Source organism: Scomber japonicus, chromosome 15 (assembly GCF_027409825.1).
Source record: "Scomber japonicus isolate fScoJap1 chromosome 15, fScoJap1.pri, whole genome shotgun sequence".
NCBI lineage: Eukaryota > Metazoa > Chordata > Actinopteri > Scombriformes > Scombridae > Scomber > Scomber japonicus.
This window is the reverse complement of record NC_070592.1, coordinates 11,567,689-11,593,508: the sequence shown is the minus strand read 5'-3', so window position 1 is coordinate 11,593,508 and position 25,820 is coordinate 11,567,689. Positions and strand designations below refer to the sequence as shown.

Below are 25,820 nucleotides of genomic sequence, written 5' to 3'. Positions count from 1 at the left end.
CATTATCTGGCCTGAGCGTAGTGGGCCGCTCTCTCTGCTCTCCTCTGAGCTGAGGATACAGTTTTTCACAGCAGGTGAAGCTCAGCCCATCCTGATGCTTGAGTATCTCCTCCCACTTTGTACCTAGACAAGCTAGTTTGGCCACTTTACTCAATGGAAGTTTTGGTGCTCCCATCCTTTCTTCATTGGCTGTGAATAGTTCATGTGTGTATTGTCACCACCACTAAACTAGATTCATTCTAAAATTATTTTATTTTAGAAGAAAAGTCCTCCAAATGATTGATGTTACTGCTACATTCAACATGAATGGATATTTAACCCTGTAAATAGAAAATAAAAAACATTTTCCATATCTCAGATTTAATTTTCCTAGTTTTTGATATTTTCATATTTTCACTTAAACCTGGTTGACATTTAGATACAATACAGTCCTCGTAATTGACCCCAATGGATGGCGACAGCATGAGTAACTGAACAGATCGCTACCTAGAGGCCCCACTGAAGTACCTAAACATGAGATTATCCATCTTTCTTTCCCAGTGATATACTAGATACCTCAAAGAAACAATTTGACATGGGAATACCACTCTTTGGTTGGATTAGTCACAACTCATAGACATAATATTCATCAGAAGCCTGCAAACTGTTAAGAACCACTAATCTAAACCACTTATTTGGAAGTGATAATAAAATAAAGGCACATATTAGAGTAATTACCCAAACTATTCATTTAAATACATTAGATTAGTTACTTTCCTGGTTCACTCATGCTCATTGTCCTTGTGTACAGTCATAGTTTTAGAGTGCAATAAACAACAGTAACATATACTTTGTTCACTTATCTTTTTACTTAAAGATAAGTGGCTTAGACCATCATTCAACCTGTCTGATGGTTTGATTCAGGGGCGGACTGGCAATAAAAAGCAGCCTGGAAATTTGCTGTCAAGTGGCTGAACTGGCCCAAATGTAAACTGACACAATATGTGTATATCAAATATTGTTGTACTCATTTAATTCATGATGAATAGCCAAACCTTGACATAGGCAAACACATATGTGTTGTGTATTATGCAACATACCTGCCATTAATCTTTAAATGCAACAATAAATAAGTTGAAAGAAGTAGTCCAACTGGATCATATAAATGATATATTGTGCTCTAATTTACGTCACACAATAACATTCAATAGCTCATACCTTTAACTGGATCTGTGTTGGTTCCTGCTCCCTCCTCCTCCTCCTCCTCCTCCTCCTCCTCCTCCATCCTTTCCCTTTCTTCTTCACCTGTTTGTTTAGACTGTAGAGTAAGTATTTCATAAATCATTTGTATTGCTTGACTGGCTATCAAATATTACATGCTGATAAGTACTCCAGAAGAAAATGATCAATTTTATATGTTTATTTTATCCATTTACAGTCGAAGTTGACGACCATTTTTTAAAACCAGTTAAACCTTGGAAATGGTCAAACCTGCAATGAGACTCAAACCACTGAAGCCCAAAGTGTAACAAAATCATCTTGTTCTTTAGTTAGTTCTTTCAGGTAGCTCACAGGACATTAAGTTAGTTACTTAGTCTTGCATAGCCTCTTTGTTATAACACTGTGCTACAACAAAGTGGCTACCTGAGACAACTAGCTCTCTGGTTGTTGTTGCGTTATCTCGTGATGGAAATTTGGAAAGCAATAACACGCTGATAGCAGAAAGGGAGAAGCATTCTGTCTGGAAGAGTTGGCCAATGGCAGGATTATATTAAAAGTCTACGTTCTGTCAGATAGGCATCATCCCCACACCGCTGCCAGATATGGCCTGCCTTATCTGGCTGATTATATGCTGATTAAGCTTGTGAAAGAACTTAATTTTTTTCCAAAGGAAGAAGAGATCATGCCGATTTGGTGGAACCCTTCAGACTAAATAAAAAATGATAAGAAGAAAGACAATATGACCTCCACCATGTAGCTCAAGCAACATGTCCACATATTGAAACAACAGAATAGGTCTGTTTACAATGACCCCCAAAACATTATGTATGAGTGTTTTGAGCTACCTTTAGGCTGTTTTCAGCAAGCAGCGTAATATGCCGCTTTCCAAAACTATTATGAATCACTTTTCACAAATAATGATGTTTCTTGGTGTGACGATGTTGTGGTTAAGTTCTGGTTAGATTAATGCACAAAAACCACTTGATTAGAGTTAGATCATAGTTTAGGTTAAAATGATCACATAAATGGGATTCAAACTTCCTTAAAGTTACATAACCTTTGACGTAATGGTAAAAATAACGTCCCAACTCATGGTTGGAAACATGCAACAACATCACAGTTCTCCTGTCTTTTTGCCATCTAACTTTCTAGCCGTCCACACCTCCTCATCTGAACTGCTTCGCTTTCACAGAAGGTTTTTTTTGTAAGGATGGTATGAGCAGAATTGGGTAAAAGAGACATATTAGCATGAATGTATAGAGTAAGGATCAGATGTTAGGAGGACAGGAAGGCAGTTTGACATTGGAAAGTAGCACCTGCACCCTCTACATCCCCTCCCTTGCCACACTGCACAACAGTGACTGTGTTGAGCCTTCATTGCCACTATACACACTATGTGTTTAGGTGACAGACACTTGTAAATGAACCTTAGTTTGGACATGCTGTTTCTTTTCCATGAGCCGTGAATCAAGGTTTGCCTTCCATCTGAGCACAATCCCTCTAGTTACAATTTAAACAGCCATATCAGCCTCTATTCTCATTGGAGGGAACCTCGGGAACACTCAGTCACTGAGGATAAGTTACGTCTTTTGAGGAAATGTGCAATCAGGGCCTTTCCAGAAATCCAGTATTTTAGATAACGTACAAAAGACAAACAAAAGAGGGGATTTTACATAAAACCTTTCTTTTTCATGTTTCCTGCTTTTTGTGTACACCCAAGTGGCACAAACGGATAGTAATTTGACAATAAAAGGGTTTATAAGCAGTATATTTAACATTAACATATTTAACAAATGGCTATAACCCACTTTAATATAGTTATAAGCAGATATAAGGCTAATGTTACAACTTTGATGTCTTAGCCTTTCAGTGAATAACATTGAAACTGAATTTCTCAGTTTGACATGACAAGCTGATGGATCTGGATCTGTAGATTGTCGTAGAAATATAGAAAATTTAGGGAATAAATCTGAATCTGTCAACAAGTGTTTGACAAATTACACAAACCGAAAAACTAACAAAGACAACAACTAAGAAACAGACACAAACAACAAACCCTATGTCTCCCACCCTGGTCCTCATCACTGCATCACTTCAAATCACAAAACAGTGAAACCTGCACACTTTTTTTCATGCTCGGGTTCTCTTTCAGGATGCCAGCATGCACCTCAGGGAAGCTGTTAACACGGCAGCTGTGTTGACTGTTTATGAGTATACCGGCTACATCGATTATTACCCTGGCTAAAGATAGGCCAGATCTAAGGTCAGAGGTAATCAGAGGGTCGCAATGAGGGCAGTAGTTAACAAAGAAAAGCCTGTGGTTGTGTCTTGACCTTTAAGGTTAAGCATCAACAGGGGATTTGTTGGAAAGAACCAGATCAGACTCGCATGAGACCGCCACAGACGTTTTGGTATAAATAAAAGTAGGCTATGACCTGCATGAGACACAATACATCTGCATAAATACTGTAAAGTGTGGTGCTAAAATAACCAATCATTCAATTAGTGTTTGCTCATGGCAGAAAAATAATTTACACTGATTAATGGTTTATGCCATTTATCAAGCAAATAGTTTTAACTTCTAAAATGTGAGAATTCACAGTTTTCCTGTGTTTTATATCATTGAAAATGAAACTTTGGGTTTTGGGTCAGACTGGACTCTGGGAAATAGGAATGGACATTTCTCACTAAAATGAATTTTATAAAGTTAAACTGATCGATTGATTAAGGTGATTTAAAATAGATTAATATTTTCTTTGGTAAAAATGTTATACAGTCTCTAGTTACAACTTCTCAGGTGGGAGGATGTTCTGTTTTTTTCTGTTTATTGTCATTATCATTTAAATATATTTTGGTTGGATAAAACAAGACATTTAAATAAGTCTTTTTGGGCTCTGGGAACTTCTGATGGACATTTCTCACTATATTTGATACTTAAGAGTAAACATTCAATCAATAGTTAAAAAAACAATCCTGAAATTATTTCATGAGGAAAATAATAATTAGCACTTAGAGATGAAGGGTTATGAAAGCAGCTTGGTAGATAGTATAACTGGACAACACAAAATGACACTTACACCCGGACACTAGATTGTATATGTCATTCTATGGATCTAAATACAAAACGACAGATTATACTGAAAACATAGTTCATCATTCTGGATACGGACGTGTAGCCTACCTATGGACATATATGGACATGATAGGACATTATAGGAACATTAAGGGTATAGAAAGCTGAGTCACAGAGAGGAAGCAACTTCAGTGACAGTAAGACACACAAAGAAAACTGAAATGTTTCCTCCTTCCTTGAGATCATTTACAAGTTTCCTATATCTATATTTGGATTATGAACTATTATTGAACTATTGATAAATTAAACAAACTCTCAGTGACTCAGTGTTTTCTGATAAGGTAAATAATCAGATCAAAATGATTATTCTTGTGTCACTGTCACTCGTTCTTCTTTATATTTTCCTTTTATTGCAGAAAGGGCAGAGAGGTCATCAGTCATCTGAATCTTGGTACAACAAATACAACTGTATTTTTCCCACTACTGGATGTAGCTATCCAGGAAAAGTCACTGCATGTTCATCTGCCACAGAGTCTGTTTATGGTGTCAGATTGCAGAGGAGAGGATGTTAAATAAGAGGTGCCACCTGCATGGACATCAGTCGTATGAAGGACGTGTTTACAGGTTTACAAGGAAGTGACAAAGAAATGTTGAACCAACAGAAGCTCCCTGAGGTGACCTTTGATATGTGCACCATCAAATTAATAAAGGTAATATCAAAACTTCATCCATTTAGTCATGCTGAGTTTGACAATATCAGAAATAACTGGCTGGAGAAGGTCAAATGCTATCTGTATAGACTACTTTCAGGGACAAATTTCAGACTTAAGACCAGTCAATTGGGGACAGGCTTGTCCAACTGGGGACAAAAGCTGTGTTTCCAATTAGTCAAATGCTGATTTTTTTTCATTCAGAGCCCGACTGATACTGGGGCCAATGATATATGATTTTTGGGGCTGATGCTATAAAAGTTCTGATATTGCTATATCGGCCCGGCCAATGTTAGATGATAATATCAGCTGACTGATATATCGGTCGGGCTTTTTGTCGTGTCATTGAAATCAGCCTTTTAGCCTTTATTGTTTTAATCTTCAATCACTGTAACTACTGCTGTATAATTTTTCTGTAGCTCTTTTAATCATTGAAATAAATTAAATCACTCGATCATGAACATATAATATAGTTATTATAACTAAAGAACAGGTGATTGCCTAGAATATAAATGTCAACAAAACCCCACAAAACTCTCTACATGCCACATCACACATAGAAAACGACCACAATGATATATACAATGATGTTCATAGTATCATCGCCACACCTAATAAATGATTAAACACCTGATATATACTGAAAAAAACATGAGTCATCTCCAAACGGATGTTTCAAAAGAAAAAAAGAGACTTACTGTAAGATTAGTCACTTACCTCAGGAGTTTTAACTGTCTATTGAGTGTAAATTCATTCATGACGTTTTCTGTGTTTACGGTTTTGATTGTGTGAGGAAATCTTGAGCCTGTCCTTGTGATGCTGTTTAAACAGACAAGAGGAAACAGAGGAGACGGTAAGAGGTATTTCTCTCACATTTGGCTGGCAGGTAAAATTTATATACCTGAATTGACCTTCTGCACTATTTTTTTTAGAAAGTTTACATGATTAAAAAAAAAGAAAAGAAAAAGTGTTGTTTCATTTGTTACACATTTTAGAATCATATAAAACAAGTTACAGGTATACGATCCTTCGGAGGATATTTGGCATTACTAGAGCATTTAGTCTGAACTAATGGGTTGAACTAACTATTGGTTATTTTCATTCTCCACTGATTGGTTGATAACTTTCTTGATTAAACGATAATTTTTGCAATAAACTGCAAGATATTATTGAAAAATGCCAATATGAACTTCTCAGTGCAAGTTTACCCATTTAAGTTGCTTGTTTGTCTGAACATCTGTGCAATGAGTCCAAAACTGAACTATATTAGGTTACCATCATGTATGCCATCGTGCACAGATCCTTATTAAGAAGCTGGAATCACCCTAACCCTAATCACCCTAACCCTAACCCTAACCCATTTTTGCTTGAAAGATTTCTGAAATATTTAACTGATCATTAGGCATGTTTATTCATATAGCTTTATCAATAACAAGGCAATTCAAAGTGATTAAGACAAAATGCACAAGAAAAACAAGATGCTATAAAAGGACACATTTGAATATTTTAAATGAGTTAAATGGAAATTAAAAATGAGCTAAAATAGAATTAGCCTGATAAAAAAGGAGACTAAATATTACAGTACAGCAAGTACAACAAGTGCAGCAAGTACAAATTATGAATAAAATATCACATTTGGTTTAATGAAAGGAAGTGACAAACAGAAAAGTCTGAACTCTTGATTTAAAAGAACTGAGAGTTGGAGCATAACTCATATTATAATAGTTTTCAGATAATAACTGATTAAAGGGATAATAATTTCAACTCTAACATCCTTGTTTTTCTATTGTAACAGTTTATTAACAAAAAATAAAGTATGTTGAAACCATAAGTTTACACACCATATGTGATTCTTGACCATCTCATTCTAAAACCATGCACATCTATCTGTCTCTGTAACAGTCTCCACTCTTTCTGACAAGACTTTCCACAAAATTATGTCATCTCTCTGCAGGGATTTCCTCTCATTCAGTCACAAGAGCTTTAGTGAAGACGCCATCTGATGTTGGGTGATGAAGCCTGGCTCGCAGTCGTTCCAAATTACCCCAGAGTTGTTAGATGGCGTTGAGGTCAGGCCTCTTGCAGAGCCAAGATCATCCACATAAAACTGGGAAAACAATCTCTTTATGGACCTGGCTTTGTGCATATTGTCTCTGTCATACTGACCCTTAAACAGGAAGTAGTGGAAAATTAGATTTAAGAAAATAAGTTTATGTTAGTTATCTCATTTGCACCTGAAGTGAAACATTTCCAAATAAATATATTTAAAATATTTTGTATATTTTGGAGTTTATGAGTTTTATGAGTATCCACCAGGATATGTTGCCCCTGTTAAGGTATTAAAAATGGTCATAATTGTATCACACACATTAGTTTCTTACATGATTTATAATTTCTATCAAAGTATAGGCCTATCACAAGCTTCAGTTCTACCAATCTAGCTCTTACAATTCAAGGCACACGCAATTAAACAACCACCTTAACCAACAGGGTGTTCAAGAGTCTGTATCTCCTGGTGCACGTTGCCCGTTTAAGGGTTAAAACAGGATAGAGACTTCCTTGAATTGTATCCACAAAGTTGGAAGCACACTATTGTTGAAAATATCAGCCTAGTCAAAATCAAAAGTATGCTGAAGTATGTGAAAAGAGTGCCTGCAGTGTCCACGAATGGCCACTAGAGACCGCCATAATCCCATTGACTACCATATCTACATGGACAACCGTTCCTCTAGTCTTTTATTTGTATATTATGTTTAAACAACAGCGTGCAGCAAGTTTACAATACACTGTTTTAATCTCTGAGCTGATGGACAGGACAGCAGAACACATTAATAAGTTTTTTTCACAGAAGACATTTCAAGAAAAAGAACAGGTGTAAAGGGTTATGGGTGTAAAGGGTGCTATTGTACATGCTGGCATTGTCACACTGTCATGGTTTACTGGGACACTTAAATATAAAGAGGGCATACTTAGTGTTATCAGTTTAGTGCATTGTCAGGAAACCTCAACAACCAAACAGCAAATCAACACACTGAAACAAAAGACAGGGTGACAAATAAAAACTAAATCTGACTTGTTATCTCATAGTGTTGACTAAGTATCTCATTATTAATATACTGATATTGTATTAACTTGAAAGTAAAAAATCATTACAGAGTATTGTTGTCTTAGTATCCCAGAAATTTGATTTACCATACTCTTATTTCTATCATTCCTAAACTCATGTTTTTCTCTTCTTTTTCCATCAGTGTGTGGCTTCCACACATTTAATTGGCTGCCATAACTGTTGTGTAAATCTTAAACTAATAAAAAAGTTTTAAAACTGTTGATAATGTTAATGTGTTGTTTTTAATGCCCTCATTTAACTTTAATCTGTATTTTATTTCTTTTTTTCAGCAGAATGGGACTTCTGTATATTTCATGTACACCCTGCTATAGCAACATGTGGATTAAAGCAGACTTACTTCACCTATTCAAACAGACTTGTTCTAATAATGGATTTAAATGTAGCAGGTGTGAGCTGTGACATTTGTTTGTACTTCATTTGTTCACATGACATCTCTGTTTAAATCAGACAATTGGAGCCAGAATTTAAAAGTTATATAGGCAACATTTTGTAAGTTTAATATAAATGTACATGTTTTATTCTTGTTTGTGTTTTATTATTTATGGGAATTTACCGTATAGCTATGAAATTCCCAGTGTTCCCACTGTTGTCATTTTATTTAATAAAGTTTATAGTTACACTGTAAAATGTGTGTTTCCATATATATATATGGGTCAATGACGTTTTTTTGTGTCCATGTGGTTTAGTCAAATTTAAAGGGGTTAAAATTTAAAAATAACGAATAACTTGCACACATTCTTTTATTGTGGACCCAGCATAACATTTCTGCTTTAAATCCATTTTGAGAGAATATATTAGAGGATTATGGCAAAAATGTCTGAGTGGTGTAACCATAAAAACTTTGTACCAAAAAAAAAACCTTGCTTAAAAATGCTAAATTCTCAATCAAACATCATATTGACTAGTTTGACATGACCTTATATTATAACTTTTTATATTCATTATAAATATTCTTATTATAAATATTAATATTTATTATTCTTTGTTGTTATACCATTTTACATTTTCAGGAGCTTTCAGTCTTATTTTTGGTTAAAACAAATGTACAAAAATACTAAATGTACATTTTAACAAACCTGATGCTGCTTTTAAAACTATTTTTAAAGATATTTTTGAATTGCCAACCCTTATTTGACACTGACCCATATATAAGATTATCGGTGATATATTGATATTGTAATTTTTTTACTCCCTAATATATGCATCAGCCCCAAAAATCCAGTAGGCCTCTAAAGAGGGCCCTAGATACATTCACTCAGGGGTGATTCTAGGATCAGACCTTTAGAAGGGCTCAGCTCCTAATGAGAATTTGACATACAATGCCCTGCAAGTGTTCAAACCCCCTGCTAAACTACTGGATAATGTAAATTACAACAAGAAATATTAATACATAGTGGAGTGTTCCACTATAGTGTATAATAATAATGGTTCAGAATAAACAATCACAGATCTCTATAGAGAGGGCTCTAAGATAGTTAATGAACCCTGAGGGAAACACAATATTACTGACATAATTATCCAAAGTACATTAAACCTGTTTATAAAAAAACAAAACAATGATTATTTAGTTGTACTTGAGCACCCTTAAAAAGGGTCTAAAATCGCCCCTGCATTCACTCAAAATCAGACTGGAATAAAATAGCTGTGCTGTACTTTACCAACAGACACACTTCTTTCCAGTATTTTTATCATCTAAATCTAAAACCTAACCTTTTATTTTAATAATGTTTCCCACTAATAAGCCACGTGGATGTGGACATTATCCTACCTGTTGATTCATAGCACGTTCCAATGGAGGGGGGGGGGGGGAGCGCGCGCGGCGTCGGCTCGCTCCCTCTGGCTCGTGACGTTTCCCAGCATTCTACGGGCGCGCGAGCCGACAGAACGCTGACAGTTGAGGAAGAAGAAGATGCGGGCTGGTGAGTGAAGTGAAAACACACCGCTAATTCACATTTATACACACATATCTGTCGTGTTCGGAATGTTTACAGTGTTGTGACCCGACTCGGAACATTAGCGACGGATGTAAAACAGTGTCTTTGTGTTTATTTTAGCGGTTTTAACGTGTGTTTTAAAACAGAAAGCAACAAGGTGATAGGCGGTAGTTAAAGTCCACCAACTTGAAGGCGGCATTGTCACCGGCGTGTAAAGCAATTGAGATGAGATCATCATGTTGTTAGCAGGATCTTTGTGTGTATGTTTGGAGACAAGCTAATTTAGCGGAAGTACAATGTCTCCAAAAAATGCTTTGAACCCCAGTGTGGGCGTTTTTGAATAGCGTGAGAAGGTGATATCTGTGCTGGAAACTGATCTCTGACCGTGTTGGACAGTCACACAGACGAGCCTGCTGACAGGTTTACGTAATTTATCAGCTGTTTGGGTTAAAAGGGCTGTGAGGCTTTGTTGATAAATGCTGGGATGAGAAATAAGTGGGTTGGGTATGTGTGATAGTGCCATTAATTATTTAGAGTTTAAAAAATCTGCAGTAGTGGAAGAAATATTCAGATCCTTTACACCAATACACCATTACAAGTTAAAATCCAGCATGACAAGTCATATTTAACCCTCCTGTTGTCCACTGGTCAAATTTAACCATATTTTTAAAAATGTTTTAATGTCAGAAATATGGATTTATTTCATCTAATTGCCTGAAAATCACATGAATGGCTCCATATTACATCATTAGCAAGTATTATCATTAGAGCCTGACTGATAGATTGGTCAACCTGTTGTTGGCCTATCACAGATATATCAGCGTAGGCCTATATGTGCCAATATTTCTTCAACTTATATATTGAGAATTTAATGTATAGTTGAACCTTTTTCTAATTCAAGTTAAATATATACGTACACTTTTTTTTGTTATTTAGTTAGTTTAGGTATAGTTATTTATAATTATTAAATTCCCTGTGTAGTTTACTGTTTCAGTGCATTGACGTCACTTTATAAAATACAGTGTATCGTCAATAAATAAACTTATCGGTCAGGCCCTAATAATCATCACTACTTTCATTGAACTGGGTGATTTTGACCCAGGAGGACAGCAGGAGTGATTAAGTGCTGCCATTCAAATATTTAATATGGTTTTACAACAGTATCCTGACTAAACTTTGACATATACCAGTCTGTGATCATCTGTCCAACACATTTTCCTTATTATTTAGATAAAACAATTCAAAATTTCTGCTTCTTTTTTTTTAAACTAAAAAATGAGGTATAATTTCCAAGAAAGAAAAGCATGTTTCTTTATGTAGTACGTCCTAAACCCTGAGGCGATTCAAAGTGCTTTACATATGCCAAAGAAATATGTTAATCACATTTAAAAATGCTATGAAGAGGAAAAATTAAATCAAATACAGAGAAACTGGGGTGCAAGTGAGATAAACCTCTCGCTGTTTGACCTCCTCTGTCTCCACAGTCACACTAACAATGACTAAGCTTTTCACCAAATCATAACCACAAACAATAACCCTCTCTGATGTGGTTCCCTGGGACAAAGGTTTATCTGTGGTCAGGGCTGTAGCCACCATCCCCCCTGAGGCCTCTGAAGTCCTTGCATCAGTATTTTTTTCCTGCTATTTTTGGGAATTGAACAACCTGAAGAGAAGCTCACATTTTTGCACTTACAGACAAAACACACTGTTGGCTGTTTTCAGTAGTGTTATGGAGATACAATATTCAGATAATATGACTTTAGTAATAAATGTAATGTAAAAATATAACATCTACAGAGTTTTTTTTGATAGTGTATTGTTTCCTATCTGGTCTACACCCTGTCTACAGCCCTGTCTGTGGTCAATGACAGCTCACACAGGGGCCTTGCAACATGGAAATGTCTGAGAGGGTAATCCATGTCTAATGAGATGGCTCAAAGAGCATCTGTAGTTACTGCCACATTGGTGTCCTAATAAGCCTTAAAGTCTCCCCATTGAGACAGTAGAAAACACAACAAAACAGTAAATGATCAATCTGGTGTCAAAACTGTGATAAACCTTCCAGTGTTTCTAAACATCGTCACAGCTAGCAGAGTGTACTGATTTCACTTTCTGCTCCAGGCTCCATGTGTGATCACTAACAGCTGCAGATTTTACATGATATTCAAAGCAACACTGCAAAACCTGTCTTGTGTTTTGTCAAGCAGGTAATTCCAGGTCTGAAAAGTGTGGAGCAGGTCTATCTATAGGACACACCCCGTTGGTTGGCTTTAGATGTAATGAGTAGGGTTTTTAGGGTTATTGCCAGCAGGGGGCAACTTCACCGGTCAAATTGTATAAAAGTATATGGTTCTCACTTGATTTATTTCCTCAGTAAACACTTTCTTAATGGGTTTATGCCCTCTGTTCTTAGTCTGAAGTCTTCTTCAGTTCATTATGAAAATTATGGTCCCATTTCATTTAAATATAACAATAAAGAAAAGTATACTTCAGGGCATGGCTATGTTGTGATTGACTAGTTGTTACCTTGGCAACAGTGGGGCTGGGTATCATTTAAAAGATTATGATACCACTACCAATCCAAGTACATTGGAAGTGATACCAATACCAGTTAAGGACATCATTTGATACCCATTACACATTTTGTGCTCTTGCTTTTATCCGGTGTAACAGGCGTGTAGTGTAGCTACACTTTAGAGCGTTTAGGTGGCGTCTTGGCTGCACTGCTAGGCATGCTAACTCAAATTCACCACGACTTCACCACCACAGATGGATCGTAGCTGCTGTGGCAGTGGGCCAATCACATGTTGCATTTAATCAAAGGGTGCTTGTGTTGATCGGCAGTGAGCAAGTCTATAGAAATAGTCATATTTTCTAATTCTGGATGCAAAAACGATCGATTGCAGGTATCATTTGATGGGTTGGTTAGGTACTGTAAACATGGCATAACCCCAGAGGATTCATAAAGTATAGGCATGGCTGTAGTGTTGCTTTTTCAGTGTGTTTTCATTTCATTAAAGTTCACTGTGACATTTTGGTTGCTTAAAAAAGTCTTCTTCAGAATTCAGTTGTACTAAAAAACCCTTTAAGGACTCATGTTCAGTTTTTTCAGTAAGTGCATTTTGTTTTAATCATCTGAAGTCTGTTTTTTTGGTAGTGACAATTAGCATTAACGTTATCACAGCTAACCATAGACTGTAAATGCATTGTGCTAACCAAGCCGCCAGCTAGCATTTGTGTGGGGTACACCCTTGTGTCCTAATATGGCCGCACTAATATGATCATCACTTTTGGCTCCAAAAATCCAAGATTTTGTCTTTGTCAGTCATCTATAAAGAGGACAGACTCTTGATGTACAGGTTTTCAATATTTTTAATCAATCAAACAGAAAATATAATCATTGTTCATGTAAGACATCCAGTTATTCCATCTCGTCCGTGTCTTAGCTTTTTATTATCTTTACATGCACAGAGCCAACAATTTATTCTATGTCTGGACTGTTGTTGTATAAAAAAATAAATATATCATCATCACTTAATGTCATCACAGTCAGCCTGTCTCCCTTGGGTTATCATCATCACATAATGACCTAGTTTCAAATCACTCTCCTCGGGCTGTACTGGAATTTCAATCCTTGACCAAAGAGATAACAAGAGCATTATCAAAAAAGCAATGGGTTTTGTTGTAGGAGATGAGCTCATTATGACCTGTGTGTTTACCCTCGAGATAATGAACCCTCTTCTTTTAAACACACACTGTGCACGTCACATGTTTGTGATGTTGAAAGTTACACAGGCAGATATAAAGGAGGGTGAAGAAATCCTGGAGTTCTAATAGCTTCTCTTTGCCTCACAGACTCAGACATGGATTTTAAGGTTGTGTTCGCAGCCTTGGAGACGGTGTGTGAAGACAACATCTCTGCTTTGTGTGGGCCTTCTGATTTGCCTTACGGCAGAGTTGTCAAACGCCTCGTCACGTGTATGAAACAGATTCAGGAGCATGGCCGAGCTCTGGAGCCTGTGGTCGCCAGCTTCACCACCATCTTCCATCACTACGACTTTGACGCACAAACGCCTGGGAATGGTTACCGCACCCTGGTCAAGGTAAGGAAACACCCTGAATGGTTTATTACAGCTCTGTTGCTTTCTACTTCTGTGTTATATCTTTTGAGAGAATAAACATAACAGAGTATATGATGTTTGTACTTTTTAAGTGAATAAAGACACAGTTTAATAATCACTTTTAACATTAAAATTGTATAAAGATACAGTTAAGTTAAGATGATTGTTAGCTTAGCTCTCATGGCAGTGTCAGTGGTCAGATTTCACAAAGACTACATTTCCCATATCTTATTTTGTGCTGGGAGATGTTTTACTATACCCCCATAATGCCAAATTTTAAATAGTTCAATTAAGTCATTGCTTATTTTCCTCTCACCATTATCACATCATTTTATTTCATTTTTCCAGCCCTAAACATCTGACACACAAAGTTAGCAATAGTGAACATAGTGGAGCATTAGCAACTAAATATGTTTTTATCACAAGTTGCTGGAGACCAAAACTAGAGCAGAACGGACAGCGAATATTGGACTTAAATGTTTGAACTACTGTTTACTAACTTGTTCACCATTTTAATTTACAGTATGCCACTGTTGTGTTTACAGCTTATTGTGCTGCCCTAAGGTGGCTAAAAAAAATCAATGACATTTTACTATTTGACAGTTCAAACAGTCAGACATAAATACATAACAGATTACATTTTTAAAATGTTGTTTATGAACAAATCTTACACAAATAATGTATTTTTTTTGCATAACAAATGAAAAATCAGGTAGAAAATTGCAGTATAGAAGATTGTAGGAAATGATTTGTCTACAGTGAATACAATGGTGTCCCAAAATGACAGCAATACACTCAATATTGCATATTTTAAAATTTATTAAACATATTCTCTCACCTCCCAAGCTGAATTCACATTATTTCATATTCTTTCTGTCTTTCTTTCAGGTCTTGCAGTCTTGCATTTTGCACATCATTCACAAGGGCCGATACATTGCCTCAAATTACCAAAATGCCTTCTTCAGGGCAGAACACAACGCCTCTGAGATGGAGGCGTACTGCAGCGCCCTGTGCCAGCTGCGAGCCCTGATCTACCTCGCCAAGCAGCTGCTCAACGACAACGACTACGGCGAGCTGTACTCCCTGCAGGACGGGGACCTGAGCCGCAAATTTGTACAGGAGTACAGCTCCATGCACAAAGCCTGTTTCTATGGCCGCTGTCTGGGCTTTCAGGTCGGAAAAAAATAAGGACTTATTTCTCACCACGCGAGTTATGTTTCAAAAACTTTAAACAGTTTGAAACAAAGCTCTTCTTATTAAATATTTGTTGTTGTTTTTTACAGTTCTCACCAACACTTCGTCCGTTCCTCCAGACTGTTGTAATAAGCATGGTCTCATATGGAGAGACGTTTGGAAAACAGCAGTCTGGTTTGGGTGAGCCATTTCTGTCCTTTTGATGGAAGTGAAGTCCTAGGTCCTGTTGTGCTCTTTCTTTTCTTTTTTTAGATGTCATCCTGAAACTCCCTCTTGATTTTCTAGGTATGGCGGCCCTTTCTCTCCTCACATCAGGGAAGTACGTCATTGATCCAGAGTTGCGGGGTGCTGAGTTTGAACGCATCACTCAAAACCTGGACTTACAGTTTTGGAAGTCCTTCTGGAACCTCACAGAGTCCGGACTTATAACAGTAAGCAGGGTCAAATGTTCATCCTGTCACTTTTTCATTCCCTAGAGTCCTCTTCAATGTTTAACTGCTCCTTCCTTGGCATGTCTTCTTCTGTCCAGGGCTTCAACAGAATAGCCTCTAGTCCAGTGCAGGTGAACTTCACCCTGACTCTGCCTCCTGTCACTCTACACCTCCCCCTGGCATCAGACCCCAGTCTGTCAGCTGCTGTGTCGCCTCCACTTGCCCACTCGGGGCCCGGACCAGTCCACATGCGTCTGATCTCTTATGAGCTTCGAGAAGGACAGGTGAGGCACCGCAGATCAGGGAAAAGGATATTGCCTGGAAGATTTGCAGTAAATCTGTAATGGCCAATAGAAATTGAAAGAATCTGAAATTGACAAAAAGTAAGAAAAGTATACTGATATTATAATTACAAGAAACAAACCTACATAATAACCTACGTAATATTAAACCTATTATAATGATAAAATAATACACAAAAAATGGTCGGAAAATTGGCTTCTTTTCTTTTTCTTTTATAGTATGAAGGTAATGGTGTTTATTTTGATGTGTACTTTATTATTCTTTACCTTACTACCTCATGCTCTTACTTTATAGGACAGTCAGGAGCTGCTTTCTTTTTCACGAACAGATCCTCCCCCCATTACTGCGTCACATCTCCCCTGGGTACAGAAGCAGCCTCGCTCCCCCTGGCTCCTCATACATTTCCATGGAGGAGGCTTCGTAGCACAGACATCCAAATCCCATGAGGTATAGTACAGAATGCTGGGATCATGCTGAATGGTTTTGGATGTAGACTAGTGTCTGTAGATGTTTGCAATAGTTTTATATGGTTAATATTACTGCCTATTTTCTATATTCTTAACACAGTGATAATATATAGCACTAGATCTTGCAATGTTAATAGTCTGCATTTTTTTAAAAATAAGATATGCCTTTGTTCCTTTCACTTGCTTGGAGTGCATGCTCTTTTGTTTTGTTTTTTCATTTGACGAAGCTGCATTCCTCTCATCTCACATCATTGTTCTATCTTTTATCCAACCCCCTCCTGTCATCAGAATTATCTTCGGAGCTGGTCGAAGGTGATGAACGTCCCCATCCTCTCTGTGGACTACTCGCTGTCACCCGAAGCACCCTTTCCCAGAGCGCTGGAGGAATGTTTTTACGCCTACTGTTGGGCCCTGAAAAACTGTCATCTGCTGGGTTAGTGTATAAGATCAGTGTCCAGCAACTCAGAACCACAGTGAACCTATAAGGAGAAATGACGTCTTGTCTTTTAACAGATTATCTGGTGAATCTGTTAATATCTGTGAAAACATGAAGTAGTTGTCACTCACTGCATTATTACACTGTGATGATGGTTGAATGTGTAACACAGTAAGATAGGGAAATGTAAATATATCTATCAAAAAATAATGCCACTGTAACACCAGAAAAGGAAGGGAAATTATTAATAATGTAAAATATGAAAGATAATGAAAGAATAAAGCAAAACTTAAATAGTATTTAGTTTCCAAAGCACTTATAAATTTGAGCAATTACTCATTGTCATAACATTATTAGCAGAAGCAGTTGCTGAAATAGGAAAGCAGTTATTTTAAATGTATATGAATACAGTAAGCACAGCTAAATATAACACAGAGCATTAAATTTCAATGCAGAAGAAACGTGAGCATAGAGGGTGTGAATTCTCAGGAGACCTGTTGCTGTACAAATTGGAAATGTGTGTATATTCTAGCTCTAGATAACGAATGTACACAGTGTGCCCTTTTCATATGTGGTGTTACCTGTGCCATGGTATGCCCTGAACTCGTTATCCGTACACAATATCAGTCAATGGAAAGTGTCATATGTTCCCACTCACATGCAGAAAAGGTGAAGAAATGTAAACAAACAGTGTAAAATATAGCACTGCCTGCTACTCACAATTATTATTTTGTTTGATTTAATCTATAAAAAGGCAGAAAATAGAGAAAAAGATCCAAAGTTTGAAGAAATGAGTATAATAATAAGTATTCACATATTAATAACTCTGTTTGTGTGTCTCAGGCTCGACAGCAGAGCGAGTTTGTCTGGCGGGAGACAGCGCCGGGGGCAACCTCTGCATCACGGTTTCCATGAAGGCCATTTCCTGCGGTATTCGAGTTCCTGATGGCATCATGGCCGCTTACCCCGCCACCTTGCTCACCACTGATGCCTCGGCCTCACGCCTGCTCACCCTCATCGACCCGCTGTTGCCTTTAGGTGTTCTCACAAAGTGCCTCAATGCCTATGCAGGTATGTGGGTGTACAGCGTTAGGCGTGTGCAGTTTCACGCCTCATTTAAATCAAGAGCACTTTCCGTCTTTGCTGGAACACAAAACAGAATATCAAAGAGATTTATGTATAAACTGGATAACGTGGGAGGAAAGGAAGATGGAAATAATCAGCAGCCTGCTGTCAGCTACACTGTAAAGCCATTGATTGCTAAATGCAAAGTTTGCATCAACCCACAGTCTGACTTGGATTATTTTCATCACTGTAGCATCACTTAGTTTGTTAACTGGCTTGGTTGGTCAGCCTCACATTAGTCAATTACACTGTAAAGACTTAGGGCCTGATTTACTAAGATCCCAAATAGTGGGTATTAAATTGTGTGCACAGTGCAATAGATTGCGTTTGCGTGCGTTTTGCGGGTGATCTACTAAGAATAAATGTGTAAATGAAAACAGGTGCAACAGGGTGGAGACAGCAGTATTTACACACTCATACCTTTAGTAAATCAGGCCCTTAGAGCCTCTAACATACCAGAGTCTGTTACTAAGCTCTCTGAATCCTGCAATGGTGTAACACTGAATAGATAAACAGGTCAATGTCCACATTTTATTTAAAGAAAACATACAGTAGGAGATGTCAGACTGGAATAGACGGACTCAAACCAGTGATTTGAGTTGTGACTCTATCATATCAAGTTGTTTTTTTTTGTCTGCACTCAGTGACAGACTTTTTCTTTTCTGAACTCACATCTCAGGTGTTCATATGCCAGAAAGCTGCTGTGTGTAATTATCATTGTATATAAAATGAAGGTTTGTTTCCTCTTGATTAAGGTTTTTAGAGTTGCACAAAATTGATTTTGGATAGACTGAATTGCATTTTTAGATTGCAATACTGTGTTATCTGTCTTTACTTGTTTATCTAATAAAACTAGCAGGCTTTAGTGCAGCTGCAGTAGTATTAAAGACAGCACTTTGTTGCTATATGAACAGTGGATGTACTGTACGTGAGGGGAATATGATAATACGGTTATGTTGCCCAGCAGGCTTTGATCCTCTACTCTGGAAGACAAGTACTTTTTGCTTGCTCATGCTTTCTTTATTTTATTATTTCATTCACTTAATTTTGACCTAGTTTAATGTTTTGCTGGATCCAAATTAATTAAATCAGTCTTTATAATGTTTAAAATCTTAAAACATTCAAACTGTTACTCAAACTCTGTGTGTTGGACACTGAAAAACTGGATCAGGATTGCATCTTTAAGAGTTACCTTTTATTTTATATTTTGTTTGTCCTTTGTGTCTTTGTTCTGTAAGACTGACATATTTCGACCTTGTCTCACCTCACATCCTCTCTCTCTCAGGCGCAGAATCTCTGACGATGCAGCCTGCAGTGGCGAGCGGCAGTCTGAGCGCTCTGGGCAGAGACACCGCCATGCTGCTCAGTGATCTTACACAGGGAGCCTCAAACTGGATCCAGTCCTTCCTGGGCCCCATACAGACCACAGGTGGAGCGCGCTCACTGACATCAGCGCAGACAACGTCCCCGAGTAACAACGCTCACAGAACGATCAGCCAAACCTCCCCACCACACTCCCGGGGTGACAGCGACTACCCAGACGGCTTTGAGCCCCTACGATCTGAGTGCCTAGCTTTTATTCGCCCAACCTCCTGCCCCATTATCAGGAACCCATTTTTGTCACCCCTGCTGGCTCCTAACAACCTGCTGAAAGGCCTGCCACCTGTACACATCGTGGTGAGAAATGAAAAATTACTTAACAAAAGACTTTAAATGACTTAGCTCAATTTATTTTATAGTGTTTTATAACTACAGCAACACAACTTCAGGTTTCAATGGCAGCAGAACATCTTTTAAATAAATGTGATTAATAATTATCATAAGATTTGTACAATATGACCTACTGATATTCTTACACTACAAGACTCACTTTTCCAACAAATTGTGTAAGCTTTATATTTTACTAACAATTTTCCTGAGTATTTCTTAAAACCTTTCTAAAAACCTAATCAGTTTTCTAAGGATTACATTTTTTTTATATATCAAAATGACCCAAAAACTATCACCCATCTCTGTACTTTTTTCTAACTCCATAAAGTGCAGAGTTGCATTTTAGTCTACTTTGGATCATTGTTTTGGTTTGTTCTGGCTGACAGTTCCACTTTTATCAACCTTGTTTCCAGCTGTATCTGATTTTAAGCTCTATTAAACCAACTATGCACTTCCTGACTGAAACCAAACAGCCGACAGACAATTTTAGCAACTTACTGGAGAAAATGGTGAAGCAATTAGCAGCTAACGAGCCTAATGTTTCCCTTCATTTTCCAAATTAGTGCTAAATGCAAACATAGGTCAGTCTGCTACATGTGTAAACAAACGTTCCCATAGAAACTTTTATTGGGTCAGTGTTTTGTGTAAAGCTTTTTCCACTGAGCCCAAGTGGCCAAAAAATGAATGCAGATTTAACGCTAGACAATAATTCATCTGGACAAAAATGATAAATGTTCTCAGCTCAAGTAAGTTTCATATCTTCAAGATGATTTTAATGCCACAAAGAAACATTTGAAGCCAAATCCTGGTACAGTTTACAGTAATGTTTAGCGTATTAAATCGTATTAATTTAAAAACTCTGGTATGTAACTATATGATTTCTCCATGTGTTCACGCAGGCCTCTGCTCTGGATGCCTTGCTGGATGACTCCGTGATGTTTGCCAAGAAGCTGCGAGATATGGGCCAGCCTGTGACTCTGTCTGTGGTGGAGGACCTCCCACACGGCTTCCTCAGCCTGTCGCAGCTCACCAAGGAGACGGACGTTGCTGCGGAAATCTGTGTGGAGCGAATGAGGGAGGTTTTTCAACAAGAAGATCCGACACCTACTGTTCATAGACGGCCAAAGCAAAAAGAGACTTACCCTTAATACTGAATCAGGCTGGTTTAGTCATTTAGGGAATTTTTGTTATTTTGGAATAAAAAAAGAAATGCTAAATAATGCAATAAGACCGATGCAATAATTTCAAGAAGAGCTTTCAAATTAGAGACAATTATGAAGAAACTACAGGAACTGTAAAACTGGAGGAAGCTCTGGCGTACCGCACTTTAAAACTATACAACGCACAACACTCATTGATGACTGAGAAAGCTACTAAAAAAAGTGTAACATATTATTCTGCAATACAGTTTTAATATGATTCTTAATAATAACTAAAAAAAATAAATAATAGTTTTTCTACAATTGACATGATCAAGATTCAAATGCACATAATGAATATTACAAACTGACAGAAGCTTAAAGTAGATCAAAGTTATTGCAGTCATTTCTTTACTGAATAGCTTTTGTGCCTTGAATTGAAAGCCTACATCATCAAACTGACCGGGTCCACAAGTTAACTTGTAGAAGAAGCACATTCCTGATGCACTGTGTTAATATTGTATTTTTTCATTAAATGTATCATCTGGCTTTTGCCAGTTTGTCACGTGTTTACAACATATTGATATGGAGGCCTTCACCTTGTATTTACCAGCATTATTAGGATGAGTGTGAAAATAACTTGTTATAATATTTCTTAATATAAATATTTGACACTTTGTTGTAATATTTAAAGCCTGTATTAAATCAAAAATGCAAAGATTTCTGGGTGATATGCTTGCTCATTTGAAGCTTTTGGATATGAAAGGTGCATGATGTTAACGGGGACTCGGCTGAGCAGCTAATCAGAGTGTTTCCACCTATGTTGGCGCAACCTGATAAACCTGTTGACCCCGTTAAGGTTCTGCTTTACATCAAAATCAGATGTTAGGTAATTTGATTCACCATTTTGTAAGCTGTGCGCGTGTACAACATGTATTTTCTATAAACGTGAAAATAATTCAGTGTTGAATTAAGTTTAATGGACAGATGATTGCTGTTATTTCTGTGCATAAGCTGCAAAACTACAAGAGACTTTATTAGCAAGAAAATCACAACAAATTTCAAAGAAGAATACTTCATTTTACTGGCAGATTTACCTCTGAATAGAAGTTATTTAGCACAGCTTGATGTTTCCCATCCCTCATGATAACTCCACACCAGCTGTTTGCACTGTTTACTCTTGTCACACTCATCAGGGTTCCCAGACTTAACATATGTTTTTCCAGTTACATGTTCTATTGGTTCTTCCTCGATATCAGCAGTCAGTCGCAAACTCACAGGATATAAATTTGAGGAGTAAACTGAGATACCGTCCTGTCTGCAGACGTCCAAACCAAAGCCGCAATGCTGCTCCTCAGTTTTCTTGTGTTGATAGCTACCAATGGTGAGTTTAAGTGATACTAAACTTTATGCATTTATCTCACTAGAGGAAAAAAGTAAGATAGATTCATGAATTATATAAAAGATTTTTTTTTTTTTGCCTAAACAGCATTCATGAAATTTCCAGCTCTAACTAAGTGCTTCTTGGATTTCAGAGTCATGATCTTTGCAGTTTTACTCTTCATTTCAACACTTTTTCTGTCCTCTCTTGACCTGTACAGCTGCCCTCGGCTTTGATGATAAGATCGTTGGTGGCTACGAGTGCAGGCCTCACTCCGTCCCCTGGCAGGTGTCACTTAACAACGGCTGGCACTACTGCGGAGGAACCCTGATCAATGACCGCTGGGTTGTCAGTGCTGCACATTGCTTCAAGTAAATTAGTTCTGATTTAGACCCACAACAGCCAGTCTTTATTCGCCTGAGAAGGGACTTTCTGCTGTAACCATCTGTTCTTCTTTTTGTCTCTTTTATCCATCAGAGGTGAGGACATCGAGCTGCGTCTGGGTGAGCACCACATCGGCTACAAGGATGGCCCTGAGCAGTTCATTGCTCCGGCTGTCATCATCCGCCACCCAGACTACGACCGTTACACCATCAACAATGACATCATGCTGATTAAACTTGCCGAGCCAGCAAAGTTTGATGATTACATCCAGCCCATTGCTCTGCCTAGCAGCTGTGCCCCTGCAGGAACCCAGTGTCTGGTCACTGGCTGGGGAGCCACCCAGAGTCCCTGTAAGTGTGGGACAGAGACAGGGATGTATTTAGTGAACATTTGGCTGCAGGTGTCACTGTAGTAAAAGATAAGGCTATAAAGCCTATAAAAATGTATCTCTGTCTCATTTTTTGTGTGATCCAGTCGGTTGTACGAAATGCCTGCACTGCCTGGATCTGCCCATCCTGCCCCAGGAGGACTGTGAGCGCTCCTACCCCGACAGGATCACCTCCTCCATGTTCTGCGCCGGCTTCCTTGAGGGAGGAAAGGACTCCTGCCAGGTATATGAAAGCATGAATGTGCACATTTGCAGCTTCACTCTCCTGTTTTATCTCTTATTCTATTTTAGCTTATTTTTATAACCAGTTTTACACTTTTTAATTGTGTTTCAATGTATTTTTATATTGCCTTCTTTTGCTTTTACAGTCTGTCTTGATGCCTCTTTTATTTTATGTAAAGCATTTTGAATTGCCTTTTTGTTGAAATGTGCTATTCAAATAAACCTGCCTTGACTTGCATTACATTTTATTAATACTACTCTTATTAGTACTCTTTACTATTTTATGATAGTTATTAATCAAGGCATTATTATTGTTCCATCTTGTCCACCAGGGAGATTCTGGGGGTCCTCTGGTGTGTAATGGGAAGCTCCAGGGTGTGGTGTCCTGGGGTTGGGGCTGTGCTGAGGAAAACCGTCCTGGGGTTTATGCCAAGGTAGATACACCACCATTACATCAACAGACTCTATAAAGGAATCAGCATTATGTCATTCCAACACTTGGATTTACTTATTCATACAGAGCTTTTTGACTTAAATACCACAATTCATATAAATTAACTTTATATGATCCAAACAGTATTCTATAACAATTATAGGGTTATCGGTCAATTAACAAATAAAAAATCCTAACACTAAAATGACTGATCATTTTATGGAAAGTAAAGTCTCTGGTATGTGCTCTTGTAAACATTAAAGGTCATTTGAATTGTGCTTAAATTTTACTCAGAACACTCAGTAATTATTTGCTTTTATCACCAAAGGATTTTGGTAAAGTGTTTTTTCCAAAAGAAAAAGACCATGTATTTGTTGTTAGTTGTATAAGTAGCTGCTTTTAATAACACTGTATGTGCTGTGTTATAATCATTACTCCTCTAAAGGTAATTTATACTCCAAATTCTGTATCTGATGATGTAAAAAAAAATTGTTCAATTTATATACACAGAAAAATCCTGAGCTTGCATCCTAAAGCACTGAACGTGTCTTTTCTGACTCTTTTCTTACTGTACGTGCTAATTTTATCACAATAATTTGTAGACATAACCTGCTGAATGTGTCTTCCTCTGCCTCAAACTATAATATTGTGGTCTGGTCTCTTCAGGTCTGCCAGTTTACTGACTGGATCTACTCCAGTATGGCCTCTCACTGAAGTCCTTCTGTAGAGGAGGGACCGACTCTGCCGGCCGCTGCTGACCATCTCAAGTCAACTCACTTGGATCATATGAGGACATTTTTACACAGTTTACAGAATAGGACTCCTTTGACTGTATGTGGATCATGTTTTTAACAATGGTAATAAAATATCACCAGGATGAATCAGCTTACACTGTCTCTGACAAAATAATCTGCTCATTTCTTTCCAATTCAGTGAAGTAGTGGAAGTAGCTAATTACGTTTTAACTCCAGTTACTGTACTTAAGTGGCTTTTTAGTGCTCATGAACAGAAAGTTTACCACTTCACTCCCCTGACAGGCAGGATGAATCTGCATGAGGATTTTTTTTTAACTAAAACAATGCACATTCATCCATTCTACTTTTTTCTTCATTGACAAAGCCCAAATTAAACTGATCTGTTTTCAGTGGCTTTGCATGTCTTTTATACAGTCTATGGTTTTAGCCCATTTATGACAAATAACATTCTTTATATCACAGCCAACCATTTTATTGTTGTGTTTTGCACATCTAAAAGTATGTTCTCTACTGATATAGACATATGCTGGTTTCCATTCAACTTATGATTTTCATGATGTGAGGGTATGAATGAAAAGTATAATAAAAAATATACAAAACTGTATAGCATGCATTAAGAAACAAAAGTCAGCAAAAATATAAATCACATCAGAAAAATTACATAATATTACATAATAACAGCAGGGTTTTTTTAATTGGGTACTTTATATTTTGCTTGAGTTTTTCAACATTACAGTGTTTTTAGTACTAAAGTTATTCGTTTTGTTACTATATTTCCCCTGCAGCTCAATGAAGAAACACAAAGAGGGAATTAGATGCTAAAAAGACTGTAAATGTAGCAGATATCTACTTGATATGACTAACTCAGATTCCTGAAGTCTCATATAAGCTCCAGATAAACTTTTTAATGCATTAATGCACAAAATGACTGGGTAGACTCACAGTGGATTTTCCTCCTGCATCACTTACACTGAGAGCACATTTGAAGATCTTTTAATAGTCCGTATGAACAGGAGGAATAATTACAGCGAGGATTTTTTCATATGGACCCCTTATTGTTGTTTTAAGGTAGACTTGGAAAAACATGTTGTGGTAGACACACACATCCGGAGTAAGAAAGCAGGTGCTTGATCAAATAACACAATCTGTAAAAGCAAGGGAAAAAAATCTGCGCTCTGCAGCTCCCAATGCAGGTAGATTTAATAGGTTACCACTAGTGACATTTCTGAGTCTGAAGAAGAGCATTGAGCTCGAAACGTCACTGATGGTCTCCTATTAAATCTACCT

The 25,820-nt window shown here is 37.5% G+C and overlaps 2 protein-coding genes across 2 annotated transcripts; both read left to right on the top strand.

Annotated features, from left to right (window-relative positions):
- Nucleotides 1-10,025: 10,025 nt before the first annotated feature.
- On the top strand, nucleotides 10,026-21,670 carry lipea (lipase, hormone-sensitive a). The gene is made up of 11 exons (XM_053333939.1): nucleotides 10,026-10,029; nucleotides 13,900-14,147; nucleotides 15,054-15,338; nucleotides 15,449-15,539; nucleotides 15,645-15,790; nucleotides 15,889-16,074; nucleotides 16,388-16,540; nucleotides 16,849-16,993; nucleotides 17,840-18,067; nucleotides 19,407-19,798; nucleotides 20,731-21,670. The coding sequence occupies exons 2-11, from the start codon at nucleotides 13,908-13,910 to the stop codon at nucleotides 20,977-20,979; spliced, it is 2,115 nt and encodes a 704-aa protein (XP_053189914.1). The 5' UTR covers nucleotides 10,026-10,029; nucleotides 13,900-13,907; the 3' UTR covers nucleotides 20,980-21,670.
- A 644-nt stretch (nucleotides 21,671-22,314) lies between these two features.
- LOC128373773 (trypsin-2-like) lies at nucleotides 22,315-24,567 on the top strand. Its single transcript, XM_053333958.1, has 6 exons — nucleotides 22,315-22,354; nucleotides 22,572-22,722; nucleotides 22,829-23,085; nucleotides 23,210-23,346; nucleotides 23,678-23,779; nucleotides 24,445-24,567. Exons 1-6 carry the CDS (start codon nucleotides 22,315-22,317, stop codon nucleotides 24,490-24,492), a joined length of 735 nt encoding a protein of 244 aa, XP_053189933.1. The 3' UTR covers nucleotides 24,493-24,567.
- The last annotated feature ends 1,253 nt before the right edge of the window (nucleotides 24,568-25,820 follow it).